General features: G+C 33.6%; 1 protein-coding gene across 1 annotated transcript; it reads right to left on the bottom strand.

Moving 5' to 3' along the window:
- Positions 1–9335: 9335 nt before the first annotated feature.
- LOC129221888 (peptidoglycan recognition protein-like) lies at positions 9336–18095 on the bottom strand. The gene is made up of 4 exons (XM_054856259.1): positions 17879–18095; positions 15083–15286; positions 11262–11467; positions 9336–9484 (listed from the first exon to the last, which is right to left on the bottom strand). The coding sequence occupies exons 1-4, from the start codon at positions 17952–17954 to the stop codon at positions 9347–9349; spliced, it is 624 nt and encodes a 207-aa protein (XP_054712234.1). The 5' UTR covers positions 17955–18095; the 3' UTR covers positions 9336–9346.

The following is an 18095-nucleotide window of genomic DNA, read 5'->3' as shown; positions in this document are numbered from 1 at the left end:
AGCACTCACAGCTTTTTGCCAATCTGAAATCATACAAATTTTTAGTAACACATAAAGCAAATTCTGAAGAAAGTACAGAACATAACTATTTCAAAGCTACAATGGAGCCCCCTCATCAGTGCAAAAAACTCATCCCACAACAAGAAAGTCATGAGAGAACTTCAGTAAGGGAGAGGATCACAACATATTATTTACATTTACAATTAAATCCAATTTCTAGTTAGACCTCTAACGTTTTACTACTTAAACAAGCTTTTGAAGGTTTAAGGTAAGCAAACAAATTTGACCAAGTCACAATATTTTTTTTAAATGTACATACATTTTGAAAAAAATTAAACCTATAGCCTTAAAGAAATCAATTAAATATACAGCCCAATTTACTATCAATGTAATTTACCTGACAAAACAGTCTTCAAGTGTATTTTCAATCGTCGACTCAGTCGCAGGCTCTTGCTGGTGCATCACAAATGAATGCCCTTAAATAAAAATTGTAATGTTTTCCATTGCATTCAACACCATCTGACAACAAGCATTTTAGTTCGTCAATAGTGTCTTTCAGGAAATCTGACAGTGAAAGAGGTTTTCCCACGCCACAAAAGACGCCTACTAGAAAAGGCTTGCTAAAAACGTGTGAATTTTTTTCACTTAATTTTGCTAATATAGGACAAAAGTTTTCCCTGAACTTTTATATAATAGTAACCCATCTACATTAAAATCAATATCGATTTCAGAAGAAAAATCTGTGTTGGATATAATTTTGTTGACATTTTTTGCCAAACCAAAATGACAATATTCTCCATTTTTAGATCTGTTATATTTACATTTCTTGCTGTTTCTAAAACTGTCGTAGCATCTTTAGGCAGATTCCGCTGTTTGGGGAAAATTCCACTGTTTAGGAGATCATTGATTGCTGTATGGGAAATTTTATGCTTTAGACACCAGGTACGAAACTTTGAAATATCAAAAAATTCATTGGAATCAGGGCCACTTTCATCAGATTTATATTCATAACTTTCAAAAAACTCATGTGGATACTTGATATCTGAAGTAGAATTTAAAGAAGAATTGCCCAATATAACATTACTGATTGATGTTGTAGATGCAGAAGTAAAATTGGGAGGGTCTTGAGGTAAATAATTAGAGGGTGACGGATTGGCATGATCTTGAAGTAAAGAAATAGATGTTGAAGGACAAGAGGGTTTTGAGGTACATTAGATGCTGAAGGACCAGCTTCAGAAATGTCAAGATCCGGAATGGTATCAAAAAATTTCAAAGTATATTTCTACTATCTTCAATAATTGCATTTAAAACAATTTCTTTGTATTTCTTATTCAAAAATTTTTGTTTAATACGATTATTTTGACGCTTACTTCTATCCATCGTCAACTAAAAAAAATAAAAAAACGAGCTGATATGTGCATCACATGACTTCCTTTTATAATAATTTAAAATTATTTCCCCATTATTGGCAATTTTAATGTGATTCAATCGTTAACTCTCTAAATATCACCAAGAATGGTCAAATTGAAACCAGATTAAAAAAAAAAACGCCGAATTTGTCGCCAAAACTTAGTGACCAAAAAATTCTCGATATATTGCCAAGTGTCCGACAAATTATAACATCACTTGAGTTTGCATTGAAATTAACATTGATTTCCCACAAAAAAACTGTAAATGACTCCCTTTGGAACATCCGAATGCAACCAAAATGGGAGGTGAACAAATAGACCCCACTAGGAGTCTACGTACCAAATTTCAACTTTCTAGGACATACCGGTCTTGAGTTATGCGACATACATACGCACATACATATAAATACGTACATACGGACGTCACGAGAAAGTTGTAATTAACTCGGGGAATGCCTATATTTCGGCTATCTATTTTACGTATCTTTACGTTCTTAGGCACTTATCCGCGTGTGGTCGGGTTGAAAAAAAAACTCAACATTAATTCGGGGATGAGCAAAATGGAAATTAATTCCGAATTTTGAGTGAAAATTTTTTCGCGAATACAATACTTCCTTTTTTTGTAAGAGGAAGTAATAACTTTCCATAAGTTAATCGAAAAAAATCTTCAATAATTTTAAAGAATAATAATTTATTCTTATAACAAGTTCATCTTTATTTGAATCACTGGACAGAATAAGTGTTATAAATCAAGGGTGCCCCCCTCCCAAGAGCATTGGGGCACCCTCTGAAAGTAAGAAAAATATCCAGCCCATCCTAAAAATTACAATAGCCCCCCCTAGGTGGGCACCCCTGTATAAATTAAAATTGTACCTAATCAAGTGCAAAAATAGACATTATTTAAGATGCGAGAGAGTAAGATTTTTGAAAAGTTTCATGAAAATATGAGGTCAGGTTGATCATTTTCCCCCCTTGTTTTGACTGCGTAATAAAAAATGGCACAAAACATTGTCTATTCATGTTAAATTTACATACAATTAAGTTGCACTTATATGCCGATTCATGTAAGAGGTAAGGTTGTTTTTTTCCGTTATAAGATATAAAAAATTCAAAACCCGTATCTAACTCAAACAAAAACTAAAAAAAAAAAAAAATCTGATCAAACTATTCGTTACGGGGCGGAATATTTTTTCCAATAGACAACAGTAGGAAATAATTTTAAGTCAAGCCACCTTATCTAAATAAAAAAGCTATAACGTCTAATTATTATTATTTATTTTTTTTCCCGATCTGTTTTTAACCCAATGCTAGTTTTTCCAGTAAGTTATTTTTTGTTTGTTGAATCTTTGCGGGGAATTCTAGCGTTGAAAACTTTCAAGCACCAGGTGAAACATGATAAATCCAGATGGAAGCCGCTCTCCATTTTGTTTTGCTGTGATAAAATAAAGAAGCAATACGCATTCTATTTTAGGAAACCAAAAACAAAACCTAGCATTTTATTTCAAGTTACTTCTGGGGAAAAAAACTACAGTAATAAGCGGAATATTTGGTAGTATTTAGTGATTTATCAATTGCGTGCATTATAGAAAGTGCTTTTATTTTTCTTTTTTTGTAAAAGTAGCTGAACTTTGAAAAATGTTTCAAATGTTCTTAGTTTATGCACGGAAATATCGATAGTTATAAAACGTAACACAATTGAATTTACTGAAAGCCTTTTCAAACATAATACTCTTAACTACAGGATATTGCTTTGAAATAGAACAAATTGCGTCATACAACGAATTTTATTTTTTTCTCTTGACTATTTTCAGCTTCTATCTTTTTCAAACACTATTTTGATTGAGACCTTTTCTGTTAGTAAAATTGATTCTTTACCATGAATATTTTAAATTGAATAACAAATCTTTAAATAATTGTATTCATTTTCTCTCTCAGTATTCAAGTATATTAATTTTTGAATTTGAGTTCAGTATTAACCACATTTTATAGCAGCAACACCTTTTTAATAAAAATTTCGTAGTCGGAAATAATAATAAGCAAAACGTTCACTTTAAGGAAAACAAATGTGCACCAAGCAATTCGAATACAAATCAGAAATTAAATTTGCACTAAGAAATGTTAGCGAAAAATATTTCTGCGAAATAGTTATTGATAATAAGCTATAAAAATGGAATAATTATTTTTCGCTAAATGTTCGAAGGTAAGTAAATGTTTCGAACTGGATTAAACTCAGTATGTAAAAAAAATCACAAGTCAAAATTTTAATAAAACTCGACTTATAAATAAAATTTATATGTGAAAGACTTTAAAAATAATTATAACTAAATTGATGACTTACTTTTGATGAAAGAATGAACTTTTGTTAGAATTGTTCTTCTGTAGTTGCGAGCAGCTCCGGAAAGGGTTGAAGTCGGCAAGCAAAGAAAGTTGTAGTAATTGTTCCACGGTTTTCAGAAATAGAGGGCGCTCGGATGCGGTGACGTTTGAACGTCAAATATTACGTTCTTTTAGCACGGGAATAACACCGTGGCATTAGAACTATTTTTAAACGTCTAATATAACGTTATTTCAGAACTAGAATGGCACCGTGATAATATTACTGTTGCTGTACGTCTAATTTTACGTGCAAGTAACACTTAACACCGTCATTCGACCAATAACACGATTCCTGTACCAAATTTGAACGTTCTGGTGCTACTGGGGTGATGAGTGAAAGCGGATTGCGGTGGTTCTAAATGCTGCAAAAAGTGAATTAAAAATAGTTCATTATTTCATGTAACAACGGTTAAAGGGCTAGAACTTTATTTTTAAAAAATATTAATGACAATGATGATATTTATAATTTATTGACATAATTGGCAACACTTGTTGCTATGTTATGTGTTGAAGCACGTGCTTCAACGTACGTTGAGCAGCACCGCCGCTTTTTACTTCTGATATTTTAGCGTCTGTTTTTTATAGCGCCTTATTGATTTCGGTTAGCTTATTCATCTTGTTGATGATTTCTGTTTCAAAATGATATATGGAAATAAGACTGTTGGATAAAAAAATAAGCTTACACACATGAAAAATTGAAAATAAGGTTTTAAGTTTAATAGTGTAATTGCAATAAGTACTAAAAAATTGAACTGGCAGATTAGACAAAAATGTATGAATGTTAAAAGGTTAAGGAAAATGTAATGTGTCGTATAAACAGTACAATTAAGAGTTCAGAATTGAAAAAAGGTGTGCTGCGTTAATAAGCGCACCTAGAAGACGTTTTTTAGATCATCTATAACTGTTCTTGGTAACGTTATCTAGCGCTATGGATATCGTCTATTATTGATCTAATTCCACCATTTTTCATCCATTGTAGTCGTCTTTTCGACGTGTATAAGACAACTTTCGACTGTTCTGAGGGGACATTTCGACGAATTACAGACGGTTTTAGATCAGTTATAGACGAGTGTTTGGACCAGATTCGACGACTTTTCAACGTCTATTCCACCAGTTTATGTTGTGTGGGGATTTTTCTGAGTTTAAGATAACAAAGCCGCCAAATTTAAATATACTTATTATTTTATTTTTAATGTAAATTTTCTATTGTTCAGTTAGTTTCAAAATGTCTCAATAACTTTGGCAAAATTATTTTAAGAACATGTCGTTTTGCTTTTAATTGTGTCATAGCCATGAGTTTCAGTGCGTTGCCAAGTTAATTATTTATCTATTTTGCGCATTAAAATTAAGATATTAAAAGTATGAAATTATTCATTAAAAAAATTAAGCTTCTTTGAGACTATAGTAACATGTAACTCAAGCCAAGTTATATAATTACGTGAAGAATTTTTTTTTTTTTCCCGGAAAAAATCTGTTTTCGTTTAATTTTTATTTTGATGTGAAAATCTTTTTAATAAAAAAATGTATATATGATTTATCCTAGTATCTGTTAATTTATAAATTCATTGTTACTATTTATAACAGTTCGTTACAGATGTAATCTGCACTATTTTATTTGAATTCCTATTTGTATCAAATAATTCAATTATTATTATTTTTTCAATATTGATTTAAAACTGGTTACATTTTATTATCAGTTCGTTGAATTTTTAAGAACTAGTAGTATCCTTAAAAACCAGGTTTTAATGAAAGGCATTTTTTAATGTAAAATCGTCATGAGAAACAAGAAAGTTTTGGTAAAATGTTAAAAAAAAAAAAAAAACATGGAACAGTCCTGCTGAAAATGAAATCTTATTAGTTAAACCTTATTAGTTTTGCAATTTTTTAGAAGTGAATAATTTTCCATAAGAAAACTACACACATTAGTAATATAAATGATACTGCTTTGCATGAATAAGTTCAAACTGTTGCCCACAAATAATTTATGACATAATTAATTTAGCTCACTACTGTTCTACTCAGTAGTTGATTTAAGGGGCAGGTGCAGGAGGCCCATGCCCCCCCCCCCGCTAAAAGGATGAATTTATTTAACTATTTTATTCACTATTATTGACTTCTCCATAGCATTTTTTTTATATAGTTAATTGAATAGAACACAAAACACACATAGAGCATATTTTGAACAATAGCATTTTTGTTTGCTAAAGATGTCGTACTGGAGTCCTAGAGTGGCAGAATACATTTATGCATTTAACTCGCTGGTTTTGAATGCAAGGGAACATAATATCGCGATTCGTCCATTAATTTTTCTTTGATAGAATCAATAACTAACATTCTTCAAAAAATGTGCAGGCGTGCCTAAAAGAATTATTTTGATCCAGGAAGCTATTTGCGAAACGATAGCTTTTTCTTTTTCAGCTTATAAAACATGCAAAATGAAAGAAATCATATCGTAGTTTCTTGACAAAACCATGATATTAATGGAGGCGGCATGTAATATGAATATGTTATTTCAACTGTATCATGGCTTTAAGAACAATCAGCAACTGCTTTGAAATCCACACAGAAATTGTCCTGAATTTTTCAGTAAAACTTATATGCATGTTTAATAGCTATGATTTTCTTAATTAAATAATATTTTATCGTTAAAATACTATAAAATAATATTAAAATCTCAAATGAGGTACGGGTATATTTTTTTATTGAATAACCTTGCCCTCGTGTTATAATCATTACGACATTGTTCCTAAAATTAAAACCGCTAATTGTATAGCATTTCGGTGACATTATTATGGTTTAGTATTTAATTGGCTTGAAACATTAAAGATGTTTTACGTTCACATTCAAAGTATGTTGGTACATAATATGTATGTACTTACAAGTGGATCATTAGTTTAAGGGACCCTAAAAAAATTTAAAAAAAAAAATACATTTTAAAATAAGGTAATGAAAACTTTTTTATGAAACATCGTATGTGGCAGGGGGAAGGAGGAGGTGCTATTCAATTTCCCGGGTCCCCTCCGAGAGATTTTTCTGTATCCGCCCCTGGTTCTACTACGCCAACTTTCTAATAATAAAACGCATATTTAAAACACTTCAAGTAATTTGTAACTCAGAAAGTCTATATGGGGGAAAAAAAGAAGTTACTCTTAAAAATGGTCGAAAATTTCTTCAAAACACCTTTTTACTAATATTCGGTTTAATAATAAAAAAAATATTTTACTAAGGTAAAATTCAACATTTTTGTGTGCATATATCAGTTACATAAGTTACGATTTAAAATCTGTAAACATTCGTTGAAAAAGATACACTTTTCAACGAGCGAAACTCTGTATTTTTCTACTGTTGAGATAGGGAGAAAGTTGCGGAACGACACAAAATGGTGGACCCTGGAGCGTGTCGCCACTTAAGAGACGGATCGAGGGCTTTATTGGCAACGACGTGTCGCATATCAGTCAGAGCTAGATAATGTAGACGCGTGCCGTACGCGGATACATTCGCCGCGGAGTTGCACGTCGCGTCTCGTCCGGTAATCGTAAAAGTTCTTAAATAAAAGATAAAGATTAAATCAATCTGGATACATTCGCTGTGGGCTCGCGCATCTCGAGATAATCATTCAAGTTCTTACTTTTCACTTTCAGTTTGTTTTAAACTGATATTATTTAATTAATTTGTAAAAATTATTAGTAGATAGTATATACGCAAGCACGTAAGGCGAATATATTCGCCGATGTGCGGCTACATTTGTTGCGAGCATGCGCATCTCGCGACAATCAATCATCATGTTCTCCTTCTTTATTTCTAATTTGTTTAAAATTAATATTGCTAAAGTAAAACGCAGTAATTATAGCTACATAATATAGACGGACGCAGATACATTCGCTGCTGTAAGAAAATATTTGCTGCTTTGCGGATATATTCATTGCGGACATGCGCATCTCGCCATAATCCTAAGTAATGTTCCAGTTTTCTACCTATCCTTTTTTTCCATCTGTTAAAAAATTACTAAAATGTTAATCCTTCCTTTTCTCCTACGCATCAAGTGGTGACAGCTGACGAGCAATTCCTTTCATGTGACTTTGTATCTCCTTTTTTCCTCTTGCTTTTTTTTTTTTTTTTTTGTGCTCATATCTAATCCCAAAAGCACCTCTGTGGATTTAAAGCTTATCATATGGGGCCAGAAAGTTCGCACCTGCCGTATTTTTGGAAGTTTGCACCGCACCCGGAGTAAGTGCCGCGCTTAAGTTTAACAAACAATGAAAGAAAAGTTGTTTCTGATATTTTTTTTTTTGAAGATATCTGGAACGCAATTTAAACAGATTAAATATTTCAAAAAAAAAAAAAGTATCTTAACTACTTACTGATAGTTATTCTAAATCCGACAACCACGGACTTAGCTGAATTTTGGATCGCTGCCGAAACTTTTTATATTGCGCATGGAAAAAACTTTGAACGATCGCCATTATGCATGTTAAAAAAAGTTATGAACTTACTTTGAAATAATTACAGGATAAACTCGCTTAAATTTCAGCACCTTAGTCCAAAAAGCGATGTTTAAAGCAGGATATTCAAACTTAACCGCGAATTAGAATTCTGCAAATTTTCCCGATCTTTACTCGAAATTTTGGACATTTTTCCGATTTTAGCTCAATCTTTTTAACTAAAAACTAAAGACATGAAACACATTCTGGCATAATTTTATATTATCTTCCCGTTAATTAAAAAATACTTAAATTACAGTAGAAGCTAAACTGCGAAAAATGCGGGACACACCGATTATGAATTCATCATTTTTTTGCATAGTTGATCGCTGGGAGGAAAAAAGCGTGCTTTATAATGCTACCAGAAATTCAAAAGGAAAATTTTGTTAGTTTTTATTCAAAACACATTTTGAACACATTCCCGATCATTTTGAAGGAAGTTCGAAACATTTTTCATTTGCCTTCTTTTCAAAATTATTTATTTTCTGTAAAATGTTGTAAACTAAAAAAACACACACCATATGTGCTGCACCGACAATTTATAAATTTTTTTTTCTCCTAAGTGCCGCGGCTCTTACGTCCTAAAATACGGTATAGCTTTGGAATCCTTTTGTACATTGGGCTATTAAAGGACCAGAGGTAGATGGAGGACTTGCTCCAAGTGGTATCTCTCATCTTCATAATTAACACTTTTGCTACTAAATTTGTTGCACTTGTTTTTATCCCCTCTATCAACAGAGCATTTCCAACCAGCGAATTGCTAGTTTTTCCTTCATTCTCAGAAATTTGGGTATGCTATCGATTTCTTGACTTGACAGCTAAGAAAAGAAAGGTCCCACCAATGTATGATCTGCAGTGGAGATATAATTCCCAAAAATATGTGAACTTATGAATGCAAAGATATCTACTAAAAGAAGCTAAGTTTTAAAATTTTGAAATTAACTTAGGTCTTTGCATCCATAGGCTCACATAATTGGCATGAGAATTAGTTCCTTGTAACCTTAAAGCTTGTGTTTATTTCTTATGATAAAAAATGTTTCTTTTTTATTTTCTTGCAATCCGGAAACGATTTTCGTTTATTTAGCAGGAGTACATAGGCAATCTTCCGCCAATGAAATTTTTCCATTGCTTTATTATTGCATACAGTTTATCTCCAGGCGATATGGTACATATGGCATCTCTGTGTCCATGAATCTCTGTGTATGGCGATAAGTACCCCTGAAATGAAAATGAAAACCAATAAATGAGACTTTTCAGAAAAACCAACCAAATTTAAGTTGCGAAGTATTGCATTACGAAAGGAGGTGTATTACAGTAGTTTGAATGGTTTGCCCCCAGTTTCACCGACATTTAAAATCCCCCCCCCCCCTAAATATATCAAAAGGTAAGACTGAAACCGAAAAGCAAGGAGGAAGGGAACTTCGTGTCGGCGAAACTGCATGGACACCATTTGAATAACTAGACAAATAATACGTAATACGTACAAAACATATTGCGGCCAGTTTAAAAAAAAAAAAAAAAAACTGCATTGGGAAAAACTCGCGGCCGGTTTAAAAAAAAAAAAAAAAACCTGCATTGGAGAAACTTAAGGTTTTACGCAATAGTAGTTTTGAGTGGTTTAGTCTTAAATATAACGCACAAACAAATTATAATGTGATGTTTACTGGTTAGTTTTTGTTGCCTAAATTAACAATGTATACTTAAAGTCTGAAAATTTAACTTCTAAATTATGAAATTATAATGATGTGTCACTATTAATTGTATCGTTTTTACGCTACCACGCATTAGTTATGTAAGCTAATTTTGTGCAAGTTTTGTAGCAAAAAAAAAAAAAAAAAAAAGAAAAAGAAAAAAAAAAACGCATTAAATTTAGATTTTAAATCACTAATTAATACTTTTCTCCAAAATTTTGAGTTGTCATTTTTCTTGCTGGATTGCAATATGTAGAAGTATTTAAGTTGCAGTCAAAATTTGTACATGTAAGAATTTTAAATATGTTTGAAAAGCAAAATGGAAAAAAAGCAGAAAACACCAACTTAAAAACTGCAATTTAACTTTTAACAAAGGTATACGACAATCATCACCTTAAACCACAATCATTCAACCAGAAAAAAACTGGAAATCTAGAAAGTCCTGTTATTAATTGCATCTAACCATCAGGGAACACACCAAATCCTCATTTGTATAATTGCCAATTCACTGATAGAGTAACGCTCTGACATCACCAACAATGAAACTCACGACATAGCATGACAATTTGATAATTTTTTTTTTTAATAATGTTTGACATGCAGGGAAATGCTTTATTTTGACTTGACTGAACTGGATCCGGTAACTTAACTCTTTTAGTGGTTAAACTGTCATTTTAGGAGAATGAAGAAACGAAAAAGTGGTCAACAATGAACGCTATCTACTGGAGTTTAGGATTCATCCACTGGCATTAGGGTTAAAATTTCAACCATCAAAGTATCACCAAACAGGCAATTGCTTCGTTTAAAAGTAGAAACAATTTTGAACCGTCATACCTTGACGGGCGATTTTCTAGTACAGTGAAACCTGTGTAAGTTGACCACTTGCGGTGCACTACTTTAGTGGTCAACTTAAGCAGGTGACCAACTTATAGAGGTTGAATTATATGATAAGATCTAATTCTGCGCCTGAAAATTGCGGTCAACTTAGACAGGTGGTCAACCTTACAGGTTTTACTGTAGTGTAATAATGAAAAATATTTAAACCGTGTGAAAGACAACTTCTATTACGCACTAAAATTCGCAAAATTTGGGGACTTCTGTTAAAATTTTCGGGAGATTCTAAGACCATATTCCGACAATGAGGGCGACTAATTTATGCATCCAGAAGCATTTTTTGGAATGCTCCTTCGATAGCTATTTATTTAAATTATTTTCTTTATTACACAACCTATCGCGTGGTTTTCTGGTAAGAAATACGATGGAAATGGAGAGAGGACATATGTGTATATATATTTTTCACGAACCTTTTTCTTTCCGCATTCAATTAGCAGTTGAGCAGCATCTAGCATTCGATTATTCGGTGTAGCATTTCTGAAATCTCCCATGAAAGCAATTCCCATGGATATGAAATTGAAATTAAAAGTGTGCGCACCAACGTGTTTCCAGCCAACACCTTCGTATACTAATCCTTCTCCGCCGATCAAGAAATTGTAGCCAATATCCCACCAACCTGGAATTAAAAACCTTCAAGTTTATGATAGTTTATGAACTGGAATTAATTATCAATGAGGTCGTTTCCGAAATTTTAAAAGTATTTTTTCTGAAAGAGCATGCTTAAAAACATAGGATCTGATCATTTTTTAAAAAATTTGTTTAAGTTTAATATTTTTAAAAAAATACATAAATCGGTGCGCTTTCATTGTTTGGGCTGCTGCCGATGACATCACAAATAATGAAATGCCATTCAGTGTTGCCATTCACAGAACAAAATATTTAATTCGCATCTTTACTCACGTGTATTGGCAACAATGGTTGATAGCAAGCGTAGAGCGCAATTTTAATTCGCTTCTTGATTATCATCGTGGAAAAACTGTAGAAAGATGCGCCAAAGAGCATCATTTGTGACGTCATTAAGACCACGCCTTGTTTTAAAAATCGGACATTTAAAAAACTTATCAATTTCAGTGACAAAAAGTACTACTTTTGACTGAAGGAAACAACCCAATTGGGTGTTTAAGGTGGCTAAACATCAGTCAAAAGTACTACTTTTAGTCACTGAAGATAATAGCATAAACCAAAAAAAAAAAAAAAAAAAAAAAACACGAACTGTGAGAAAAATTTCTAGTTTTAAAACGTTTATTTATTAAAATATCTGATTTTGGAAATAAGGCGCGGTCTTTATGATATCGCAAGCGATGAACTTTAGCATGCTACTCCACTGGCGCACTGAATGCTGTCTACCGCGTTTCCAGATTATGATAATTAAGAAGCGAATTAAATAGTGCGCTTTACTCTTGCTGTCAACCATATTGTTGCCAGCACACGTGAGTAAAGAAGCGAATGAAATATTGCGCTAATAGCATCAGTGAATGGCATTTCATCACTTGTGATGTCATTTGCAGAAGTGTTAAAAATGAAATTGAGTGCGTTCCTATTAAAATAATTTTAAAAAAAATACTAAACTTTGTCAAATTATTTACAAAATGGTGAAATCCTATGTTTTTAAGCACGCTGTTTCAGAAAAAAAAAAGATAAATAAAATTTCGGAAACGACTCTATTTCATTTTTAATCAAGTACTTTTTTTTCCTTCCCTTTAATTGAGCTACGTCCCTTCGTTAACCTACCCATTATGTTTTTGAACTGATCAAGAATGGGATTTTTTTCTAGTCGCCAATGGCCAACAGAAGCAAATTTATTTGTCGCCAATTTCTTTCTATCACCCCACTCCCTCTTTTTTTTTACTGTAAACCGAATAAAAGTAGCTAAACAACGAATTAGTTTTTAAATTGCTTCTAAAACGTGAACTTTTTCATTTTGAATAACGGTTAATGCAATTACATTAATGGCAGTAAAGTTTATTGATTAATACAGGTAGAGTTCAGAAAAGTTGCGACTGGGTGACTAATGATACTAACATTTTTAGGCGTTACTTTTTATTTAGCCGGCACGATGCGAGTGGTGGCTGTTAATTGTGATCTTATATTAGTGTACCAGCAAAAATACCTGGCGTTGCCTGGATCATTAATAATTGTGAGAAACAATCGCTACTTTCTTTCGTTTTCCGTTTTAACTGAAAGAACTCAAAACACACCGCTTTGACGTGATTGAAAAATCGAGCTTCTTCCTTACCCATAAAAATTAAATAGCAATAAGTATAAAGAATGAACGAGTACTCATTTAGAAACGAAAGCATGAATTTAAGCATTTAAAAATTTGAAGAATATCCAAAATATGAACTAACAAAAACAAAGATCACTAAAGAGAAAAGTGCGCTTTATTTAATTAAATAGTACACACACACACACACACACACACACACACACACACACACACAAAAAAAAAAAAAAAAAAAAAAGCTCTCTACTATGTTTCCCTAAGTGTGCAAAAAGTAGAGTTTCCAAATGTTTAAATGACTTTAAACTCATGTTTACTCCAGAGAAGCTTTGATTCAAAACTTTCAATATGATTACTATTAATATTGATGTTGTAAGGAAACGAATTTTTGTAACAATGGGTTTGTTTTAATCATTTAATGGGGAAATTACATAAAATTTACTGTTCTCCATCATAACTTTTTGAAACTAAGTTTTTTTGATATAAATTATGGCCTATGTTACTTCCTGATAATGTAGCTATCTGTGGTGAAAAAATGGTTAAAATATGTCCAGTAGTTTTGAAGTTTACCCCGGACATCCTTATACACAGAAGTAGCCATTTATGTATATAGATTAGTGTTGAAATAAAAGAAATGAATCTTCAAATTATTCAGATTTTCTATTGACACATTTCAACACACACAACACACACTGTTGTTGACGTGCATCCATAGTTAATAATAGAAAGCTTGGGTGACATTGCCTCGCTAAGTTGGACTTCTTTACATGTTTTCATGCAAGACAACACACACACAACAAAGATTTACACCGCCAGCTCAGTCATTACATCCTAGGACTGCAGTTTCGTGCTTATTAGCACTCATCAGCCTGGAATAGGGAGTGACTTTGCTGGAGGCGGTAAACTTCTTAACGAAGCCAAGAGTGCCAAACAAACTGGTAGCTAATATAAAATTAACAGGGACCAGACGAGTGACCGAAGCAATGGTTCGGTTCAACTCAAATATTGTAGGCAAGGCATGGTATTTTCAGTAAGTTACCGCCCTATAGCCAGGGTTAAGGCAGAAATACATGAAACACACCGCCAGCTCAGTCATTCATTCGAGGACTGCAGTTTCGTGCTTATTAGCACTCATCAGCCCGGAATAGGAAGTGACTGAACTAGAGGAGGAAAACAAAGCTGAGCTAGAGGTGGAAGCCCTGGCTATAAGATGTAACTTACTGAAAACACCATGCCTTGCTTTCAATCTTCGAGTTGAACCGAACCATTGCTTCGGTCACTCGTCTGGTCCCTGTTAATTTTATATTAGCATGTTTGTTTGGCTTATCAGTTATCAGTTATGGTTATTATCAGTTTGTTTGGCTATCTTGGCTCCTTTTAGATATTTTCCACCTCCAGCTCAGTCACTTCCAATTTCGGACTGATGAGTGCTAATAAGCACGAAGCTGCAGTGTCACCCAATGCAATTTGGGGAATCGAAGCCACGAACTCTGACATATGAAGAGAAGTTTTTACCACAGACTTCCACAACACATTCATCTCAAGTGACGCGTGCTCAACAATCAGGCTTGGAGGAGGAAAAAAAAAACTGATAATTTTACACCATTGGTATTTTGAAATCCAAAGGAAATAAATCTACTTCCAGGTATTTTTTGCGAGCTTTCGAATGAGACTGAAATTAAGACAATCGGATAATTATTTCGGGAAGAAAGAGCGATTTAATACCATTTTCGTGTCCTAAAATTGAAATTCGAACTGTTCGATACTTTTTTGGCTTTCGAACCCCCCCCCCCCCCCCTACGTTTCTTCTCAAGGAGTGCCCAAGTACCTCCTTGCCAAATTTGATTGAGATCCGATGTAAACTGTGGATTTGTATAGGGAACCTACATACATAAGTATATTCTGTTTTATTTATATAAATTAACATATATTTGTCACATTTGAAAAAAAATCTATCTGGAGAAAAAGTTTCAGAAAATATGTGTCATTTAGCTAGGTTTGAATTCTTACCATTATAATCTAGGTGGTAGTTTTGGGTAAACTGCACTATTCTTATGCATTGAGGAGTATTTTTGCATTGGACATCTGCTGTGTGGATGATAATGACATGATTGACCGGCAAACTTATGGGTACCACTCGAACAGAGGGTCTAGCTCTCCATGCTTTACGGCTGAGTATACTCAATCCTTTGCAGTCAGGATCTTCTTTACCAGCTAGTTGAAAAAATGATAGACCATTTGAACTAGAGTGGTTGGACCTCTCTAAAATAGCTCAAAAAAGAAAGAAAAATTAAATTTTCACTCACTTGAGTAACTACAGATACTTATCTCCAGAAGATCTAAGTAATAAAAGTATTAAGAGGAACCGAAAAGTCAAGTCTTTCTTTTTCTTCAAACAAATAAAGTTTTATAGTTGCGCCTGCCATCATGATATGGCTGATCAACTTCAGTTTGTCGCAGGAATGAGTGAGCGGACCAAATAGTTAGAATCATCAGAAATGAGTAACGCTAATTCATTTACATTCAATCTTAAATATTAAAAACGGAGCAATGAACATCTTTGTATGTATGCATGTATCTATGTCATCTCTACTCGTAGTGAACGACAGAAAACTGAGCATCGAACTAGGTATCGATAGATTCGTAAATTTCTTGGCTACATGTTTATCTATGCGACATAGCTGAGCTGTGTGACTTTCGGAGATATAAAATAAAAACGATTAAAAAGCTAACATATTTTCCTATCAGTTCTTTTTCAGAACACCTTTCCTCATAATATCCCTCACCAGTCTGGCAACGGGTTAAGTGGAAGTGACTAGCAGAGCGAAGGTTTTTCTTTTTGAAGGTGCGTTTGTGTTCATAATTTCTCGCTTTAAGTGGAAGTTATTGACTGATTCGAGTTGATGCTTTAGTTAAAGGTGCGCGGAACAGAATTAAATGATTCTAGAGCTGCGCCACGAAAAAAACCTAATATAGTATACACTACTCGACATTGAAAATGCAACACCAAGAAGGAGAGTGTTCAGAAATTTATGCAAATTTTAAAGTAAACGCACATTACTGAGTTATGTAAATGATGTGAAATGCGCAGCTCTCCGATGCACGTGAAGTAAGATATAAGGGAAGGAACTTGTAGAATGGGCAATATTCATATCGTTATTTCTGACTGGAGGAGAGAAGATAGAAGAAATTTTGAATACTTCCAATTGCAAAAATGTTTAAAATCAGATGCGGAGTTCAGACGTTGAAAGTTTGAAGCAAAAATAAAAATAAATCAGAAAAAAAAAAACTTTTTGTACGGGCCCTAGATCCCCTAACTCATATTTAGTGAAATATCCTCCATTGAAAAATAATTCCAACACGAAAAGCTTGAAATTAGTACGACCAATATTCACCGAGATATGAAAGTCAGCGTTTTGTGACTTACACCACTTTTCACTTGCCATCAATAACACTTTTTGGGGGAAAATTTAGAAGTTAACAAGTGTTTAAAATTATGTGTGTGCAAAGAGTGGTTTTTCGAATTGTTCGAGGTTTTTCAGTGTGGTTTTGCGTATCACGGCATAAGATTTGCGTTTATTGTTGAATAGCAATGAAAAATATAAATACTTTGCGTTTTTTACTTTGACAACTTGTCATTCTTCTGAAAGAGAGATAAGTTCCAATCTCCTCTTCTGTATGGTCCCTTAAAACTTTAAACTGGAATATCTCCTTGAATTTTAGTCACACAAATGTCAAGTTTTTCGTGTCAGTATAGTTTTTAATGGATATTTTTTTCACTGAATATAAGTTAGGAAACTTGGGGCCCGTATAAAAAGTTAATTTTTTTATTTTTTGACTCATTTTTTTTTTTTTCGCTTCAAACTTTCAATATCTTAACCCTGCATCTGATTTTGAACATTTTTGCAATTGGAAGTATGCATCTAGGACTAACGATTGCGAAAACAGAGGCCTTGCAGGTTAAAACGGAACACCCTGTATAGTATTATCTTATTAAAGCACACATTCACTTGAGTGAAGGTGCTAATTTTAAATAAGATTCGATTTCATACAATTTATTTTTTTGCAATCAACATTGCTTTGAACTGAGATTGGCAAGAATACCTTCACACTGGTAAATTCGGACCATGAGAAAAGCTGCCGAAAACAATTCCACCCTGCGGCTTTCAATTGAATCATTCCCAGAGATCCATTCGGTTTATTTTAGAAAACGAGACATTTCAGGGTCCTGCAACTGTGCATGCGGGCAACGGAGAGGATACCTGAAAAGGAGAGTGTCCCGTTCTGAACGGGACGTATGCAGGCCGGGATCTATAAATTTTGGGTCCCTGTAAAAAATTAGTAAGTTACTCTACCCGTCTACTGGATTGTTATGTCACTGAGAGCCGCAGGCCAATTAGTGGCGTGGACACCCCCGCATTGCGGAGTATGCGCGTACATGGGTAGATTCAGGCCTGGACGTATGGTCATCTCAAGAGTAGGGGCCTGCACAGGGAAGGGGGGGGGGGGGGGAGGGGGAGAAGGAATACCTGTTGGCCCGGGTCTGAGCCTGAAGGGGGCCCAATATTTTTGAAACTAGAGGCGAAATATAAGGGTGAACAATCTGGACGGGGACCCGGAAAAGTCATTTGTGACTGGCCCAAAAATGTCTGTGCACACGTCTGATCTCAAGTTTCCCACTCAGCAGAAAGAACTAATTTCTGCATGCGTAAACAGTATCAAAATTTGTATATAAAAACATCACCATGAATGAGCAAAAATCAATGAAATAATTGAAAATTAAATAAAAAAGTAAACTACTCTTACCTTCATTTATTCGACCATAAGTATTTACTATAAATATCCAAAGGAAATAAACTTTCAAAGCACATTTCAGACCCATTTTCCATAGATATCCATGAATTTGATAGTAACTGATGTCATCTTCGTAAACATTTTTTTTGTAGCGAAATAAAACGTCAAATAAATTCAACGCATTCACCTTGGAAAAACCCAATGAGATAAAAATGGCTTCCAGCAGCTT

Source organism: Uloborus diversus, chromosome 5, assembly GCF_026930045.1.
Source record: "Uloborus diversus isolate 005 chromosome 5, Udiv.v.3.1, whole genome shotgun sequence".
Classification (NCBI taxonomy): Eukaryota; Metazoa; Arthropoda; class Arachnida; order Araneae; family Uloboridae; genus Uloborus; species Uloborus diversus.
The sequence above is the reverse complement of the archived record's forward strand: the minus strand, read 5'-3'. Positions and strand labels throughout refer to the sequence as shown.